Consider the following 14,188-nt stretch of genomic DNA (forward strand, 5'->3'; position numbering starts at 1 on the left):
CTTCCCTTGAGAAGCTGAATATGTTTTTGCCCTAAGTTAATGCTACTTCTGTCCTTAATCGCGGAATGTTAAATCCCATTAGTTATTGGTACCGTACTGGATTTTGATCAGATAGCATCGCGTGAAAAGCAAACTCGGCAACACACGAAAGCTCAAACTCTTAAAAGGTGAGTAAAGAAACTGCAAAACTGTGGCTGGACCGATTTAGTTTTATGAAAGGGAAGGAGGTCGAAAATAAATCTGTTTACCGAAAATATTATCGCAATATATTGTTGCGCGTTTATACGCTCACAGGTCGGGTGTCATTCCTCGAGCAATAGGTAGACTGTTGTCCCCGTGTTATTTTGTTTTGGAAGGAGGAGAGGGACAGACATTACAGTTATCTTTTTTTAAAATGTGTGCGAAGAATACCTGTTAACGAGATTTTTTTCTGCACATTGCTAATTTCATGATGTAAAAGAAATTGCAAGCCAATCCCAAAGTGAGCCTTGACAATTAGAAAAGTAAACAGTCCGGAGAACTTTGAGTGCTGCTCTCGGAAGCCCGCCCCTGTTGCAGTCTCATTGGCTCCTGGCTGCTCTGACGACATATATTAACCCAAGCTACCCAAAAGATGTAGCTTTACATGGAGATCAAATTCGGAAAATTCTGCCGCTGCTCTGCTTGGCCGTGAGTGGATCACAAATATTGGAGCACCGTTACTGATAAGTTTTTTTTCTTCCCCCCCCCCCCCCCACCCCCTCTTGTGTGCTAGAGAGAGAGAGAGAGAGAGAGAGAACGCGGTGTTGATCCCTTTCCCAACTCGTCTGTGGAAGATTATTGAGTGAATGCATGCGTGCGTGGTGTATATTTTTCTTAATGCCGCTTGTAAGCACTGTGGAGCCCAACACACTTTCTTCAGAGAAGATTTTTTTTTGTGTGTGGCAATTGACAATTTAATGCAAAGAATCCCGTTCGGGGAGAGACTGCACAATGGAGGAAGTTGGTTGTAAGTAAAGCACCGCGATATTTAAAAACAAACTTTCAAAAAGTCTCCTTGATTGGAGTTTGTTTGCTCGTTCAACATCAAACACCGAATAGGGGCGGAAAGAAATACATTGGCAGAATATTGCACACTTTTTGATTGCATTTCAATCCTCATTCAATAAATTGTGGAAGGAGGGAGAGGAAGCTAAAGGACAGTGAAGGGTGGCTGATAACCGAAAGATGAGTCTAGTTGGAGGGTTTCCTCATCACTCCGTGGTACATGATGGGTATCCTTTTGCCGCGGCGGCGGCGGCAGCGACCGCCAGCCGCTGTCACGAAGACAGCCCCTACTTCCACGGCTGGCTCATTAGCCACGCCGAGATGTCTCCTCCTGACTACTCGATGGCGCCCAACTACAGTCCCGAGTACGCGAACGGCGGCGGGGGCCTCGATCACACGTCCTACGGGGGTGTTTCGTCCGCGGTGGGGACGGCGCCGGGGAACCGGCCGATCAAGCGGAGGGGCACGGCCAACCGCAAGGAGAGGCGCAGGACTCAAAGCATCAACAGCGCCTTCTCCGAGCTCCGGGAGTGCATCCCCAACGTGCCTGCCGACACCAAGCTCTCCAAGATCAAAACCTTGCGCCTAGCCACCAGCTACATCGCCTACCTCATGGATCTCCTGGCCAAAGATGACCAGAATGGGGAGACGGAGGCCTTCAAAGCGGAGATCAAAAAGGTGGATGTCAAGGAAGAGAAGAGGAAGCGAGAGTTGGTGAGAACAATTCTCTTTCTTTTGTTTTAAACTTTTGTGAGGGTTTTCTTTTGTAAAAGGGGCGCTTTTTCCCAGCTGACTGCAACTTTTCTTTTGCTCCTGTTTCAATACCAGGAAATGGCCCCCTCGCTTTATTTTGTCAGTTTGACTCAATTAATTGCAACTAAGAGGTCATTCGTGCGGCGTCGAGGCGATAGAATCGGGGGATTCTGCTTTTTAAAAAAAACTTTTGCAAGGACTGCGCCGAGTTCCATTTTGTCGGCCTGCATTGCCTGACTATTAGATCGCTGCCATCTCGCCCCGCTCGGAAAGGTGGAAAAGCACAAGAGTCCGAGGAGAGTGGCGATTTTGACCCTCCCCGGCATCCGAGTGGGGTGGTTGGGTGAGATTTTTGTCCAGGGGCAGACTATTTGCAATGGGAACTCTCCTGGTCCCTCGCCTTTCGAGGACAGTTACTCCATCGAATGCAAACCAGTCTCTTCGATAATGAGCAAACAATATCATTCAAGAGAAAACGAACACGTTTGTCTTCTGCTGCTCATGCGATTGCGGGAGGGGGGTGGGTGGGGGGAGATGCTTATTAACGCTGGGAAAAAAAATCTGGTAAAACGACCAAGGTCATAGGCTAAATGTGGTTGTGTTTATTCAAAAAACACATATTACCCGAAAAGCAGAAGTATATGGGGCCCAATCATGGCAACAGCCTCCATTTTCGAAAGTATGGTTTTTTTCTCTCTCTCTCTCTCTCTCGCTCTCTCTGGGAAGTTAAAATGAACTTTAAAAAAAAAACCAAATGCATAAAGGTCTAAAATGCCTTAATTTCGCCACTCCCCGCGCGAGAATGTGTTGCGAACCGGGCATGGGTGGGTGTTTTATTTCTAACAATGCAGCGGGGGCTAATGTTGCATCATAAATAATCGTTTGCGTTTTACTTTGCTGGGATTTGTCAGACTGAAGTTCTGAAGAATACAGTCAGCAACAACGACAAGAAGACAAAGGGGAGAACTGGTTGGCCGCAACACGTCTGGGCTTTGGAACTCAAACAGTGAAAGTTTGAACCTGACCTTAGAAGGTGGGGGAAGAAGAGACTTCCAGATTTGTTGCCCTGAGTATTTGTCACGCAAACTTTTCGCACGTCGACAGAAGCTCTATATGTTCAGAATCAACTTTATTTATATGTGCAATTTACCCCACCCCAGAGAGAGACTGAGAGAGAGAACGGAATGGTGGAAAAAAAAGGCATTTCACATTTGGAAGAGAAAGGCCGAGATGGTAAGGGGTTGTATTGTTTTATAGTAGATGTGAATGTTGTTTTCCTCCTCCCTCCCTCTTTTTTTTTAACGTGTTAAACGTTTATAGCACACACACACACACAAAGATTTCTCAGTAAAGGATTATGTATGTGCAGTGTATCTGGCAGGACTTTCATGGGGTATAAATATTCGAGGTTTGGTTTTTTTTTTCTCCTATGTTGTATTGGAACGAAAAGTAGATGTACCAAAATGCAATTTGGTCACGTTAGCGCGCCGAATATATAATGATGTTGTTGTGTTGTGGTCTTGCAGTATTTTGTTCGGTTATTTTCCAATCATTGTTTGATATGTGCACTTCCGTCCAAAAAGTGGAGATTAATATTGGAGATGTAAACGTTGTAATTATTGTCAATAAAACACTTTTTTTTTAATAAAACCTATACCAACATATATTGCATCATTTCGACCGTCCAGTGACGCTGGTAGATTAAATTCGGTCTCTGGTTTAAATGTGATCTAATAGAATAATTAAAGAAAGTGAGTCTTTTTACACAGAGAGTTGTGGGTGCCTGGTGGAGGAGCATTGAGTGCATTTAAGAGACTCTTAGACAGGCACGTTTGAAAGAAAGAAAAATAGAGAGTTACGAGGTAGGAAGGGTTCAGTATTTTTTGGTAGGAATAATATAGGTCGGCACAGCATCGAGGCCCGAAGGGCCTGCACTGTGCTGTAATGTTCTAAAGTCACTGTAATATTGGCCATGAATGAAAACGCCGCTTCCCTGCAAACGCTCATCTTCCACCAACTAGCTCTGGGTCGCAATGTTTTGTAACAGAGAGAGAGAGAGAGGAGGGCAGTTCTTTTTTTTTGTCCTTTAAATCACAAATGGCAAACATCCAAAGCATTAATTAGAGCAGATTTGTAAAGATTTCCAAACATTCTCCGGCGCTGAGTAAGCGTTCTTGTCTCGGGAACGTGAATTGCTCCCTCTAGGATTTCTAAGACCAGCAAAAAAATAATTATAATAATTTATTTTACTGTTAATTAATGAGCTCCCACAGGATTTTCGGTGGCCGCAGCAATTGTTAATTTTAAATAAATTTATGTTAATGAAAGTGTTAGGCGCATAATGGAGAGAAAAATAATAATAATTAGAAGTTGGCATAATAATAAAATAAAGTGGCCAACAATCGGCTTGCCTCGTTAAGTGCTGACATTCCATCCAATCCCCAAGTAGACGATGAGAGCTCGATAATAGAATTTTGCCTTCAGTGTGTATGTAGGTGTTGGTGTGGAATACTTCAAAAAGCACAGTCAACAAGGCATATGATCTTATGACAGACAATCAACGGCTTGGAAGGAAAGTACACATTTTCTAATCTTAAATTGTTAAAAGAATACAAAAACAAAGGGTTTTTTTGTTGAGCTTTGAGAGGTCGCTTACATTTTCCGAGGCTTGAGATGCAACAAAAGAAAAAATTAATAGTATAGAGCAGTGAAGAAATTCCGTGCTTCAGAAACTTGCCAAAAAGAACCGGTGTGTGTGTGTGTGTGTGTTAATGTCATGGAAGCAGCAGCCACAGAAGTGGGTTTTGGGGCCCGGCCACTAGCACTTGAAAGTCTTAAGATAAAATATAAACTGAATCAATTGATGGATCATTTCCGAGATCATTTTTGTGCTTAGTCAGTTTCAGTATCCCGTTGCTGTGCGGTGACCCGGTGGGTCTCGGTGCTTGTGCGTAGCAATCCTCCTCTATTTTTATATTGGACACGCACTAGCAGTTCGGATAGGTACATCTGCAATTGCCCATAAAAGATAAGAGAAGCTTTACACCCTTGTGCAAATAGGTTACAAAGGCAGAGGTTGCGGGGTTAACAAAACTGGTTGTGGATGGGCAAAAGTGATGTGCCCTAAAGGGTCATATTTTATGTTTGCAATGTTTACATAAAAGTGCATTTGTTGCTAATACAGTTGATGGTTGCAGTCGATCTAACACTTACTCGGGACTTTGATGCACTTACACATACCCTGTTTGGTTAAGTCACCCCTTTGTATGCTCTCTGCTTATCTTGCGTTCCTCGCTTGAAATGCATCGCCATCTCGGTTGAAGACATATTTTCACCACTAATAAACATTCCGCAATAAGGTGCTCTAAAAACGAGTTGGTCAATGGTTAAATATAACCATGGCTGTCTTTTTGAGCAAAACAGAGACGCTGCTCTTGCAACTTATTCTTCACCGTCTCGTCGAGCAAGCACAAACTCAGCAGCTTTCACGCACTGGCAGGACCATACGTGAGCAAAGCATATTTTCAACAGTAGACGGGGAACACACGATGAGCAATTTCCCCCAAGTCCGAGAAAATGCGGATCACGTTTTAGGCCCCCCCCCCCCCAATAATCCCCGTACCCGTGACCAAATCTACTCCCCTTGGATGTTGAGTGTTGGTGAATGGAATGGTCTCAGAAAATATCAGGCTATGTTGTTTCAAGGGTACAAAGGAGTGGAACTCATTGGTGGTACTGTACTCGGTGTGTTTATTTGATTAATCCCTTTTTAAACAGCGCGGTGTTCCTGGGTGCCACGAGGTTGACACATTATGATTAAAACCGCTGAACAAATGCAAATAAACAAGTCATTTGCTGAAGACCTATGAAGCTCCCATACTTCTATGGAAAAAAAGATACAAAAGTATTCATCAGTAGAAAAGGAGAAGTGTGACTTTGGGTCGTTTTATTAATTAATTAATAGCCGCAAACACTCTCACTGTAAGATGTGTGCGCGGATAGCCATGTAGAAATGACCCCCAGCTCTTTGTTTCACTGGGATTGTTACCTTCTTAAAACGGTTAAAACATTTGAACCCTAGACATGCCGGAGCCGAAGCACATGCCCGATTTGACGTTAAAAGCTAAATGGTGCAGTGAGATGGGTTGAGGTAAATTGATGAGCTATCGGGGATGTCAGTGACATGGCCTCGATACAACATGTGGACTTGGTGTTATCGATAACACATTTATTCGAGTAGATGGCTCCCTACGTGCCCCCCACCCCCCACCCCTGCTCCCTCTCACCCCGGTTAAACCATTTTCAAAGAGTGCGTTGGTTGATCGGGCGAACAGGGGCTGTCAGAGGCAGATTGATCTTTTGAGGCCAATCTCATTTTAGGCAGAAATGCTCTCACTCACTTCGTCCTCGTCCGCCATCACTTTGAAAGCACGAGCGTCATGGCTGGACGTCGTTGCTTTGCGGTCTAATGCTTGGAAGGTGCGTGCGAAACTTTCCCATTAGTGTGGCATTAGAACGAAGGACTAATTTTATAATTTAAAGTACTTCAAGCGGATCGAAACACTGCAAATTATATTCATGGCCTCGCTGTGTTTGAAATGGTTGAAGTATAAAAAATGCAAAATGCTGGAGAAGTTCAGCAGGTCAAAAAATGTCCTTTATGTAGCAACGATACAGATACATCATCGACGTTCCGGGCTTGAGCCCTTCATCAAGCCGGAAACATCCTTTATGTATCTTTGCCTTTACTACATAAAGGACATTGTTTGACCAGCTGAACCTCTCCAGCATTTTGTATTTTTACTTCAACCACGGTATCTACGGATTTTCGTGATGTCATTGTTGAATGTCGTAATTGAAAGTTGTGTTCCTTAATGCAGCCACATTCGCTTGACTGTTCATATCGCTCGCACCAACTCGACATTATAGAAGTCCATCTGTTTTAAGTGCAAAGGGATTCCCCGTCCTGTTTCTCGCCACGGTGCAGAGCTCGCTCATTGTCCCCTCGCTGATCTTTGTTTAAAAGTGTTCTGAAATTCCGCTGGAATTAGCCCACATGTGTTCGTGTGATCCCACGACTTTGACGTGGTATTTGCAAGTCCTTTGTGCGTTTGCCAGTGTATTATTTAATCCGCTAGCCCACAAGATCGGCGCAATTACGGTGCCAAAAGGAATAGATGTGAATAATCGTGCACCTCGCGTTTTGCCACTGGCATATGGGACCAAAATAAACTCGGACGGAATATTCGCCGTGGCAAATGAATAGAGTTGTTATGTACAGAGAAGTTTAAGACATTTTGATTAATTGGGGCTTTAAATCATAATTATCTCAACTGGTGAGGCCACGAACATCCATGTTCTCCATTTTTAAACTACAATCAAACAATTGGGGGAAAGCCTCTTCTGTGGAAAGAAGTTTGGATGACCTACAATCATTGCTTTCTTCCAGCAACTACAGCAGAAACAAGGGAGGTCACCATACTGTTACAATTGGGGTTTTATAAAATACGTAGATAGATGTGTTTTTTTTTAAATCCATCTGCGTGTAACAATGTTATTCAGGGCACCCAAAATCCCTATTAAAGAGAGGCAAATAAATGTCATCTTTCAAACGGCTGAAACTTTTTAAAATATATATTTATATTTGACGTTTCTATAAAGAATGTTTACATGATAGCCTGCGTGATTGATTATCTGATGATATATTTGCAATTAGTCGTGTATGTCACATTTAATGGGGAATTGAGGCAGGCATTTGATTGGGAATATTGCATTTCATGCATTAAGCTGCTCCGTCGTTCATATTTGGCCCTGGTGGACTGAAATATTTGGCGGGCAGCAGTTTTCGACTTCCGCATGAGGATGCATTATCCTGAAGACAATTTGGCCTTTTTAAAAATAAATCTCCGCCTTTGTCTCTTTATTTCGCGACATCCACAGACTCCCACCACCCCCCCCCCCATCCCGCCGCCGACAAGCCTATCTCTAAAGGCATACCAATTGGTTTGCTTTAACATGATATTAGCAGGTCCCAATGGCACCAATAACCTGATAATTTGTTATCAGTGTCAAGATGGCGTCAAAGATAGACTCTGGGGCCATTCCCATCCGATGGAAGCGACTGATAATCCTTGACCTTGGAACGACCTTTAGGCTAGTGTAAAACCAAAAAGATAAAAATTGACCTTACAAGCAGGTGGTTTTTTAAAATCTTTTTCTTGAAAACCTTTAATACTGCAATTAAGTGTTCAGTCTGACTCCGTCAAAAAACTTGTGTTTAATCCCAAATCGATCCGATCCCACTTTGATGGAACCTTGAGTGTTCAAAAATTGATTTTTATTTTGGTTACACATCTTGGACGCACAAACCTGTCTATTTAATCGAATGGGAAGCTATAGAAGGGTCCGGGCAACAATCGTCTGTTGTATGGTTGGCTTAAAGTTTGATCTTGCACAAGTTCTTATTCCGAGTCTTCCAGCCATCTGGAAATGATTACTGTGCGCGGCCCTTCCCCCGCCGCCCGTTCTCTATCTGTCCAAAGTTGCATATAGACATGCTGACGTCACATCAGACGGTCAGGAGCCATCCTGTTCTCGAATTGGGTGTAATCATCCCAACTCCTTCCACTTGGAGGCATTGAATTTCAAAATAGGGAATGCGGATGTGTGTGTGTTGCAGAATTCTACGAATGTGCTATACGGAAGTCTGCTAACACTGTCCCACCGCGGGAACTGGGAATTGCGGTGTGAGCTTTTGTCTGGCGTGGCGATGTTTAAAGGCACTGGGTGGTGTTTATGTGCGAGAAAGAAAATGTACCTGTGTGTGCGTGGGTTATCGATGCGTGGTCTGCTTGTGTGTGGTGTGCATCGGGGTGAGGTGAGATTTAGCTCATCCGTGCGTGGGGAGAGGTAGAAATGGATTTATAAGGGGAGTGTCGAGAATCTACATTTCCAGTTGTCTTCCCCCGTGGGTCAGGGAAGAACTGATTAAAATATTGGCCCGTTGCGATGACATTTCTGATTTCAGTTGAATGGTGAGTCGAAGAATCCACTGTGGCTTTGAAGCGGTGTCGAGGAAAACTTAATGTGCAATTTTATCATTAATGGGGTTGGATTCCGTGCGAACGGCCTCAGTTCTTACCCCTATAAATGATCCAATGGTGACATGCACCTAATAGCAATACTCCAGCTACATATCAAAATCAAGAGGTTTGCTTTTGATTCCTCAAAGTGAATTGATGGCATCAAATGTCAAGGAAAGTCAAATGCACCCTGCTCAACCCACCCCGCCTGGTCTAATGCGTCTATATTTGGAATGAAACAAAAAAAACCTCTTGAAATACTCAGTCGGTCCGCGATCAGCTGTTCTCGGAACGTCTCTGTAAACCCGGTCCCGATGTTGAATGGGTGCATTTAAACGGATGGCCTCTTGTTACTTCCATTTTGAATGGGCTTCCTAAATAATTGTGACGAATGAGGAGCCTTCCTTAAAATAGATTTTTGGAGCCTCCAGCAATTTGCATTCCAATTATTAAAAAGAGGTGGTAATCAGGCTGTTGGGTGTATAAATGCCCTTTAAAAACATGAATTTCACTGAGGCGGCCACGTTGCCATTTAGGAACAGAAACCGCTGATCTGGCGGGGTTTGGACGACTTTTTTCAAAAGTGCTATTTTTTTTCTCTCCAGATTGCTTTCCCGTCTGAATCTGCACCTTTCTGACCACGCAGTATTCGGCCCCTATGTAAAACAGTGAAAATTGTGGTGTTAATTACAGAGCAGGCGAAGTCATATAACAGTCCGAGCTAATTATTGCTTACTTCGACATTCGAGTTATTAATTATATCCTGAGTAATCTACTTTAAAGTCCCTGCAATTTGTTCGGAGCAGTTAGCAAAATTAAGTGTAACAGCGGGGAATAAATCCTGATTGTACATTACCCTCAAAATTCCAGATTTATTTTGTCTGGATTTCGTTCGCTGCTGTACATGTTTGAAGATGAGACCAAGAACATAAGAAATTGGAGCAGGAGTAGGCCATCCGGCCCGTCGAACCTGCTCCGCCATTCAATGACTGTTTTTCTTTCAGATTTATTGTCAGAGGACATACATGACATCGCATATAACCCTGAGATTCTGTTTCCTGCGGGCGAGGCAGAATTGCCACTTATTGGTAGTGCAAAGAAAAACTGTCCACAATGTACGCAAGCAAACAAATAACCTATAAACAAACTGATTGTGCAATGCAGAAAGGGGGAAAAAAACAAGTAAGAGTCCTTAAAGGAGTCCCTGAATGAGATTACTATTGAGGAGTGGAGGGGTATCAGCCGTTCCTGAAACTTTGTGGTGCGAGTCTTTCTGATGTACCTGGGGGAAAAAAGTCATTGAATGGCGGAGCAGGTTCGACGGGCCGGATGGCCTACTCCTGCTCCAATTTCTTATGTTCTTGGTCTTATCTTCAAACATGTACAGCAGCGAACGAAATCCAGACAAAATAACGCTGGAATTTTGGGGGTAATGTACAATCAGGATTTATTCCTTGCTGTTGCACTTAATTTTGCTAACTGCTCGGAACAAATTGCAGGGAGAACAGAGCTTGTGCTGGATGGTGTGGATCCCTGACGATTACTGCTGCTCTCCGAAGGCAGCGTTCCCGTAGCTGTTCTCCATGGTGGGGAGAGTTCGGCTTGTGATGTCCTGCGTTGTGTCCACTCCCTTTTTGCAGGGCCTTACGCTCGAGATCGTGGCTGATCGGATGATAGGCTCATCTCCGCCTCCCTTCATTTTCCGCTCATCCCTTATATCATCCGATATCTATCTTTTTAGCTCACCATCAGGGCTGTGCTGCCATTAATTTTGCCAGGAGCAAATCTGGCGCTGTGAGAGACGTGCATTGGGTTGTGGACTGCAGAATATATATATGGAGACGCGGATATCTGGAGCGGGGGAAAAAAACATCACTGGAGCAGCCTTGAAAGGAAAAGAAGGGTTCCGACTCGAGGTCGACCAAATTTCTCCCTCCCGCTGAGTCCCTCCAGCAGATTGTGTTTTTGCTGCGGGGTGTATGGGGTTGAGCATAGATTGATCCGATTGTAAGGCCATTCTGTCCCAAGGTCTGTGATTAATTCTCGTCGTTAACTCGCCGGTTAATCGTCCACTTCATATCCCATCATTCTAGACATTTCACCGAAGTCCAAGTATATTTGGAGAGGTTCACAAAAGAGACTTGATACACACCACGTCAGAAGCCCAACTATTAACAGACAGCACCTAACAATATGAATGTATAAAGAAATTATGAGCTAGAAAGGACGTCTGTTTGTATACAGTATCGTCTACAAGGTTATGTATTTATGTAGTTGTTAAAAATACAGGCTAAAGGTCAGATTGCTAAACACACACACACATGAAGTAAAAGTGTGGACAATGGGAAATGAGAATGGAAAGGTGGCTCTCTTAAATCCGTTTGGAAAATTATAGCCATTTGCCTCCTGTTAATTTCTGATAAACCAGTGGACATTAATCGACGGGAGAGTTAGGTTGGACGGTGTCTCGCAATGGTCTGATACGCCGGAGATGCAATGTTGTGTTTTCGGAGAGTCTGTCTCTGACCTGTAGCGCTGTCAATGTGACAGATCCCAGATGGAGCAGAGACCTGACCGCTACTGTGTGTGAGATTGGGTCTCCGCGCTGTCCTCTGCGTCTCCACTGCCTTCTCCCATGCACTCCCATCGAAAATATCTCGTCATGACAAATCAGGCAGGCCTGAAATCATCAGGGGGGGGATTTTATATCCAAACATCCTTACCACTCACTCCTAGAGACCTTCGTCTGACCACTTGCTTTCCGGGAAGCTGTAGATTTGTGTGCATCAAAAGGGATTTCAGATTTGTTTTTGCAGTGAGGTTCTGAGATTAACTTGGCCTAGAGATGTTTATTTGGTTTGAGGTAAGTCAGCCATTGTCAGCAAATTGTATTTCTTCACTTGGGTACTTTGTCTCTCTGAACGAATGTTCTTTCACACATTGCAGTATTTGCAATCTCTCCTATATCTCCTCTTTCCATTTTAGTTCGGCGCTTTGGCTGCTTCCAGGTTGTAATGAAATTAGGATGGGTTTCGAACCGAATTTCAACCAAACGTTCCTTCGTCATTACCTGACTATACCGGCAAAATAAGAATGCAATTCAGCACGAAGCCGAACATTGCGGGACTGTGAACCCCTCGTGTCGGCGTGTGTAAAGTTGTCTTCTTGATCTCCGTCGGTCGTGGTAGACCGTGGGTACTGGCCGTGACTGGAACAGGAATGGCCTCTCCAGGGCTCAAGCCAGGGCAAAGTTGATATGGAGATCCGGATGTTGCCCATCCAGTGGGACCCAACCCCCATCCCCATGCTAGTAACAAGTCCAAAGGAACAACGAAAGTCGATACAGTTTGGTGCCAGCAGCATGGCAAGGGGTGAGGGACAGCAGACAGCCTCCTTGACGACCCCGATTCCTGTTTTCCTCGGGTTTACTCCCAAAGCCTTTCGCGTGAGCGGGTATAGACACAGGGCAGCGGAGGTTTGAAATCAGAGTTTTCCCTCTCCTAGGTGTACATTTTAAATCTGTGTATATAACGTGTATGGTATCCCCTTGTGTGCCTATGTACATTTACAAACGTAGTAAAGCAAAAAAGAAGTTACAGAAGATATTTATGAGGGTCGTTGCATGAATCAAATGCAACGGCTTTATCGAGACTGGAAGCAAACTAACCGCTGGCCAGGAAGTGTCTCGGAGGACGGGCAGTCGTAGGGCCATGAGACACCACGCACAGAACTGCGATAAACTCCTGCCAGCTTCTTTCTTTTAACTTAGAGAAAAAAAAGGGACTTCCTGTGACTGAATTAAAACGGGCGCCAGCTGGATCGGGCTTTTTAACGGTGCGTGGTGTAAGAAGTGTTCAATCCTCAAATCTCTTGGTTGCATTCTAAATCGTTTATAACGCTGCGACGAAGAGAAACAGTGAAACAAAACGGACAAGGCAACTTCCATCAAGATGTTGTGGTGGTGGGAGGTGGGGGGAACGAAGAGATTGGTGCGAATGGAAAAATTCGACTTCCTGCGTGGCTCGACCCTTCATTTCAATTCTCTGTTAGAGCAGTGTGCGCGTCTATCCCTTGTTATGACGGCGGCAGGTCAGAGGGTGCGTATTCTCAACGGAGGCGTCCCAATAAAATACTCACCCCTTTGGCACCCTGGAAAGACTGAGCACACGGAGAGGGAGAAAGCCCCCTGAAAGTTCACCCTCTCTTTCCCCTTCGCGCAGTTAGACTCAGCTGTGTGGTAACTTCATCAATTCTGAGCGCAGGGTTTTACAAATTTCTTCCCCTCCTCAAAGACTTCCATCGGAAGGAAGCGTACCCTCTCATCGTTCTGTGTGCGTGTGTGTAAAACGGCCCTTCCAATTTTGAGGTTCTGTGAAGACCTCCCAAGTGGCCGATGTCTGAATGTCACTGAGTACAATTCTGCAGCATGTCTGTATTCAGTCAATGCAGCCAAATTCGGTGTTTGTCAATGGATTTTTTTGGTAATAACTAAATAGTAAATATTTTGACAAGAAAAGTGGAGCATCGCATCCAACACCACTTGAAACTCCTTGAAAGGAAGGAAACGAGTACCATATTTCATCGCGAGAGAAATATATAGGAGTTTTTAACCGTGTCACCAATGTTTTCATTCGCAAGGGAAGGGATTCGTTCACTAATAATTTTGATAACAAGTGCCGTTTGAAGTGCTCCAAAGTTTTTGCAGGCATTTGGTTCCTGAGTGGAATTTATTTCGCTCTATTTGGCCTGGCAGCTGTATTTCAACTATTTCGCGGTAGTACTGGTTTTGGGGGTGGGGGGGGATTAATATTTTAAATTATGTCATAAATATTTAAGGTCAGAGCGTGATATTTTAAATAATGTTTGAAGTCATTGAAATATAGATTACACCCTAACATGAGATTTCGAGGTAAAAAAAAAGTCCTTCATATGTATAGTTCACTTGTTTTGCACGTCTTTTTCGATTGTAGCTGCAGAACATTTATTTGATGTTGATTTGATGATTTACAAACATCGAGCAACCTTCGTGTCCAATTTACAAGGTGTTTTTGCTCCATCCTGATGCCTCGGTTCTAATTTGAATTTTCCTAAATAGCCAAACGATGGACATTAACTCCAAATTACATTTTCTTGTTCATTGGAGCAGTGATCCCCTTTATTTACCGCTGGGGACTTTTCGAGTGTTGTAAACACGTTGAGCCTGCGCGGGTCGGTGGGATTAAAATGAATCGTACATATTTGCATTGGATTTACTGAGGGAGTCGGAGTGGCGTGACCGGCTCCAAGTCGGTTCAAAAGCGTCTGTAAAATATTCAGAACGCTTCATG

The 14,188-nt window shown here is 44.0% G+C and overlaps 1 protein-coding gene across 7 annotated transcripts in view; it reads left to right on the top strand.

The window, feature by feature from the left end:
* The first annotated feature begins 634 nt into the window (after window positions 1-634).
* Window positions 635-14,188, top strand: part of hand2 (heart and neural crest derivatives expressed 2) — a 40,312-nt gene continuing 26,758 nt past the window's right edge. For 5 of the 7 annotated variants that reach the window (XR_011346418.1, XR_011346395.1, XR_011346465.1 and 2 more), the window contains exons 1-2: window positions 635-1,740; window positions 2,691-3,012. Coding sequence is in view for 2 of the 7 variants with exons in the window: in XM_069903035.1 (XP_069759136.1) it covers window positions 1,207-1,740; window positions 2,691-2,789 (633 nt within the window). In the remaining 5 variants the exon portion in view is untranslated. Of the gene's footprint in view, window positions 1,741-2,690; window positions 3,430-14,188 lie in introns of those variants that run through there. The other 2 variants (XM_069903035.1, XM_069902841.1) reach the window with 2 other exon arrangements.

This window comes from Narcine bancroftii, chromosome 1 (assembly GCF_036971445.1).
Source record: "Narcine bancroftii isolate sNarBan1 chromosome 1, sNarBan1.hap1, whole genome shotgun sequence".
NCBI classification, from domain to species: Eukaryota; Metazoa; Chordata; class Chondrichthyes; order Torpediniformes; family Narcinidae; genus Narcine; species Narcine bancroftii.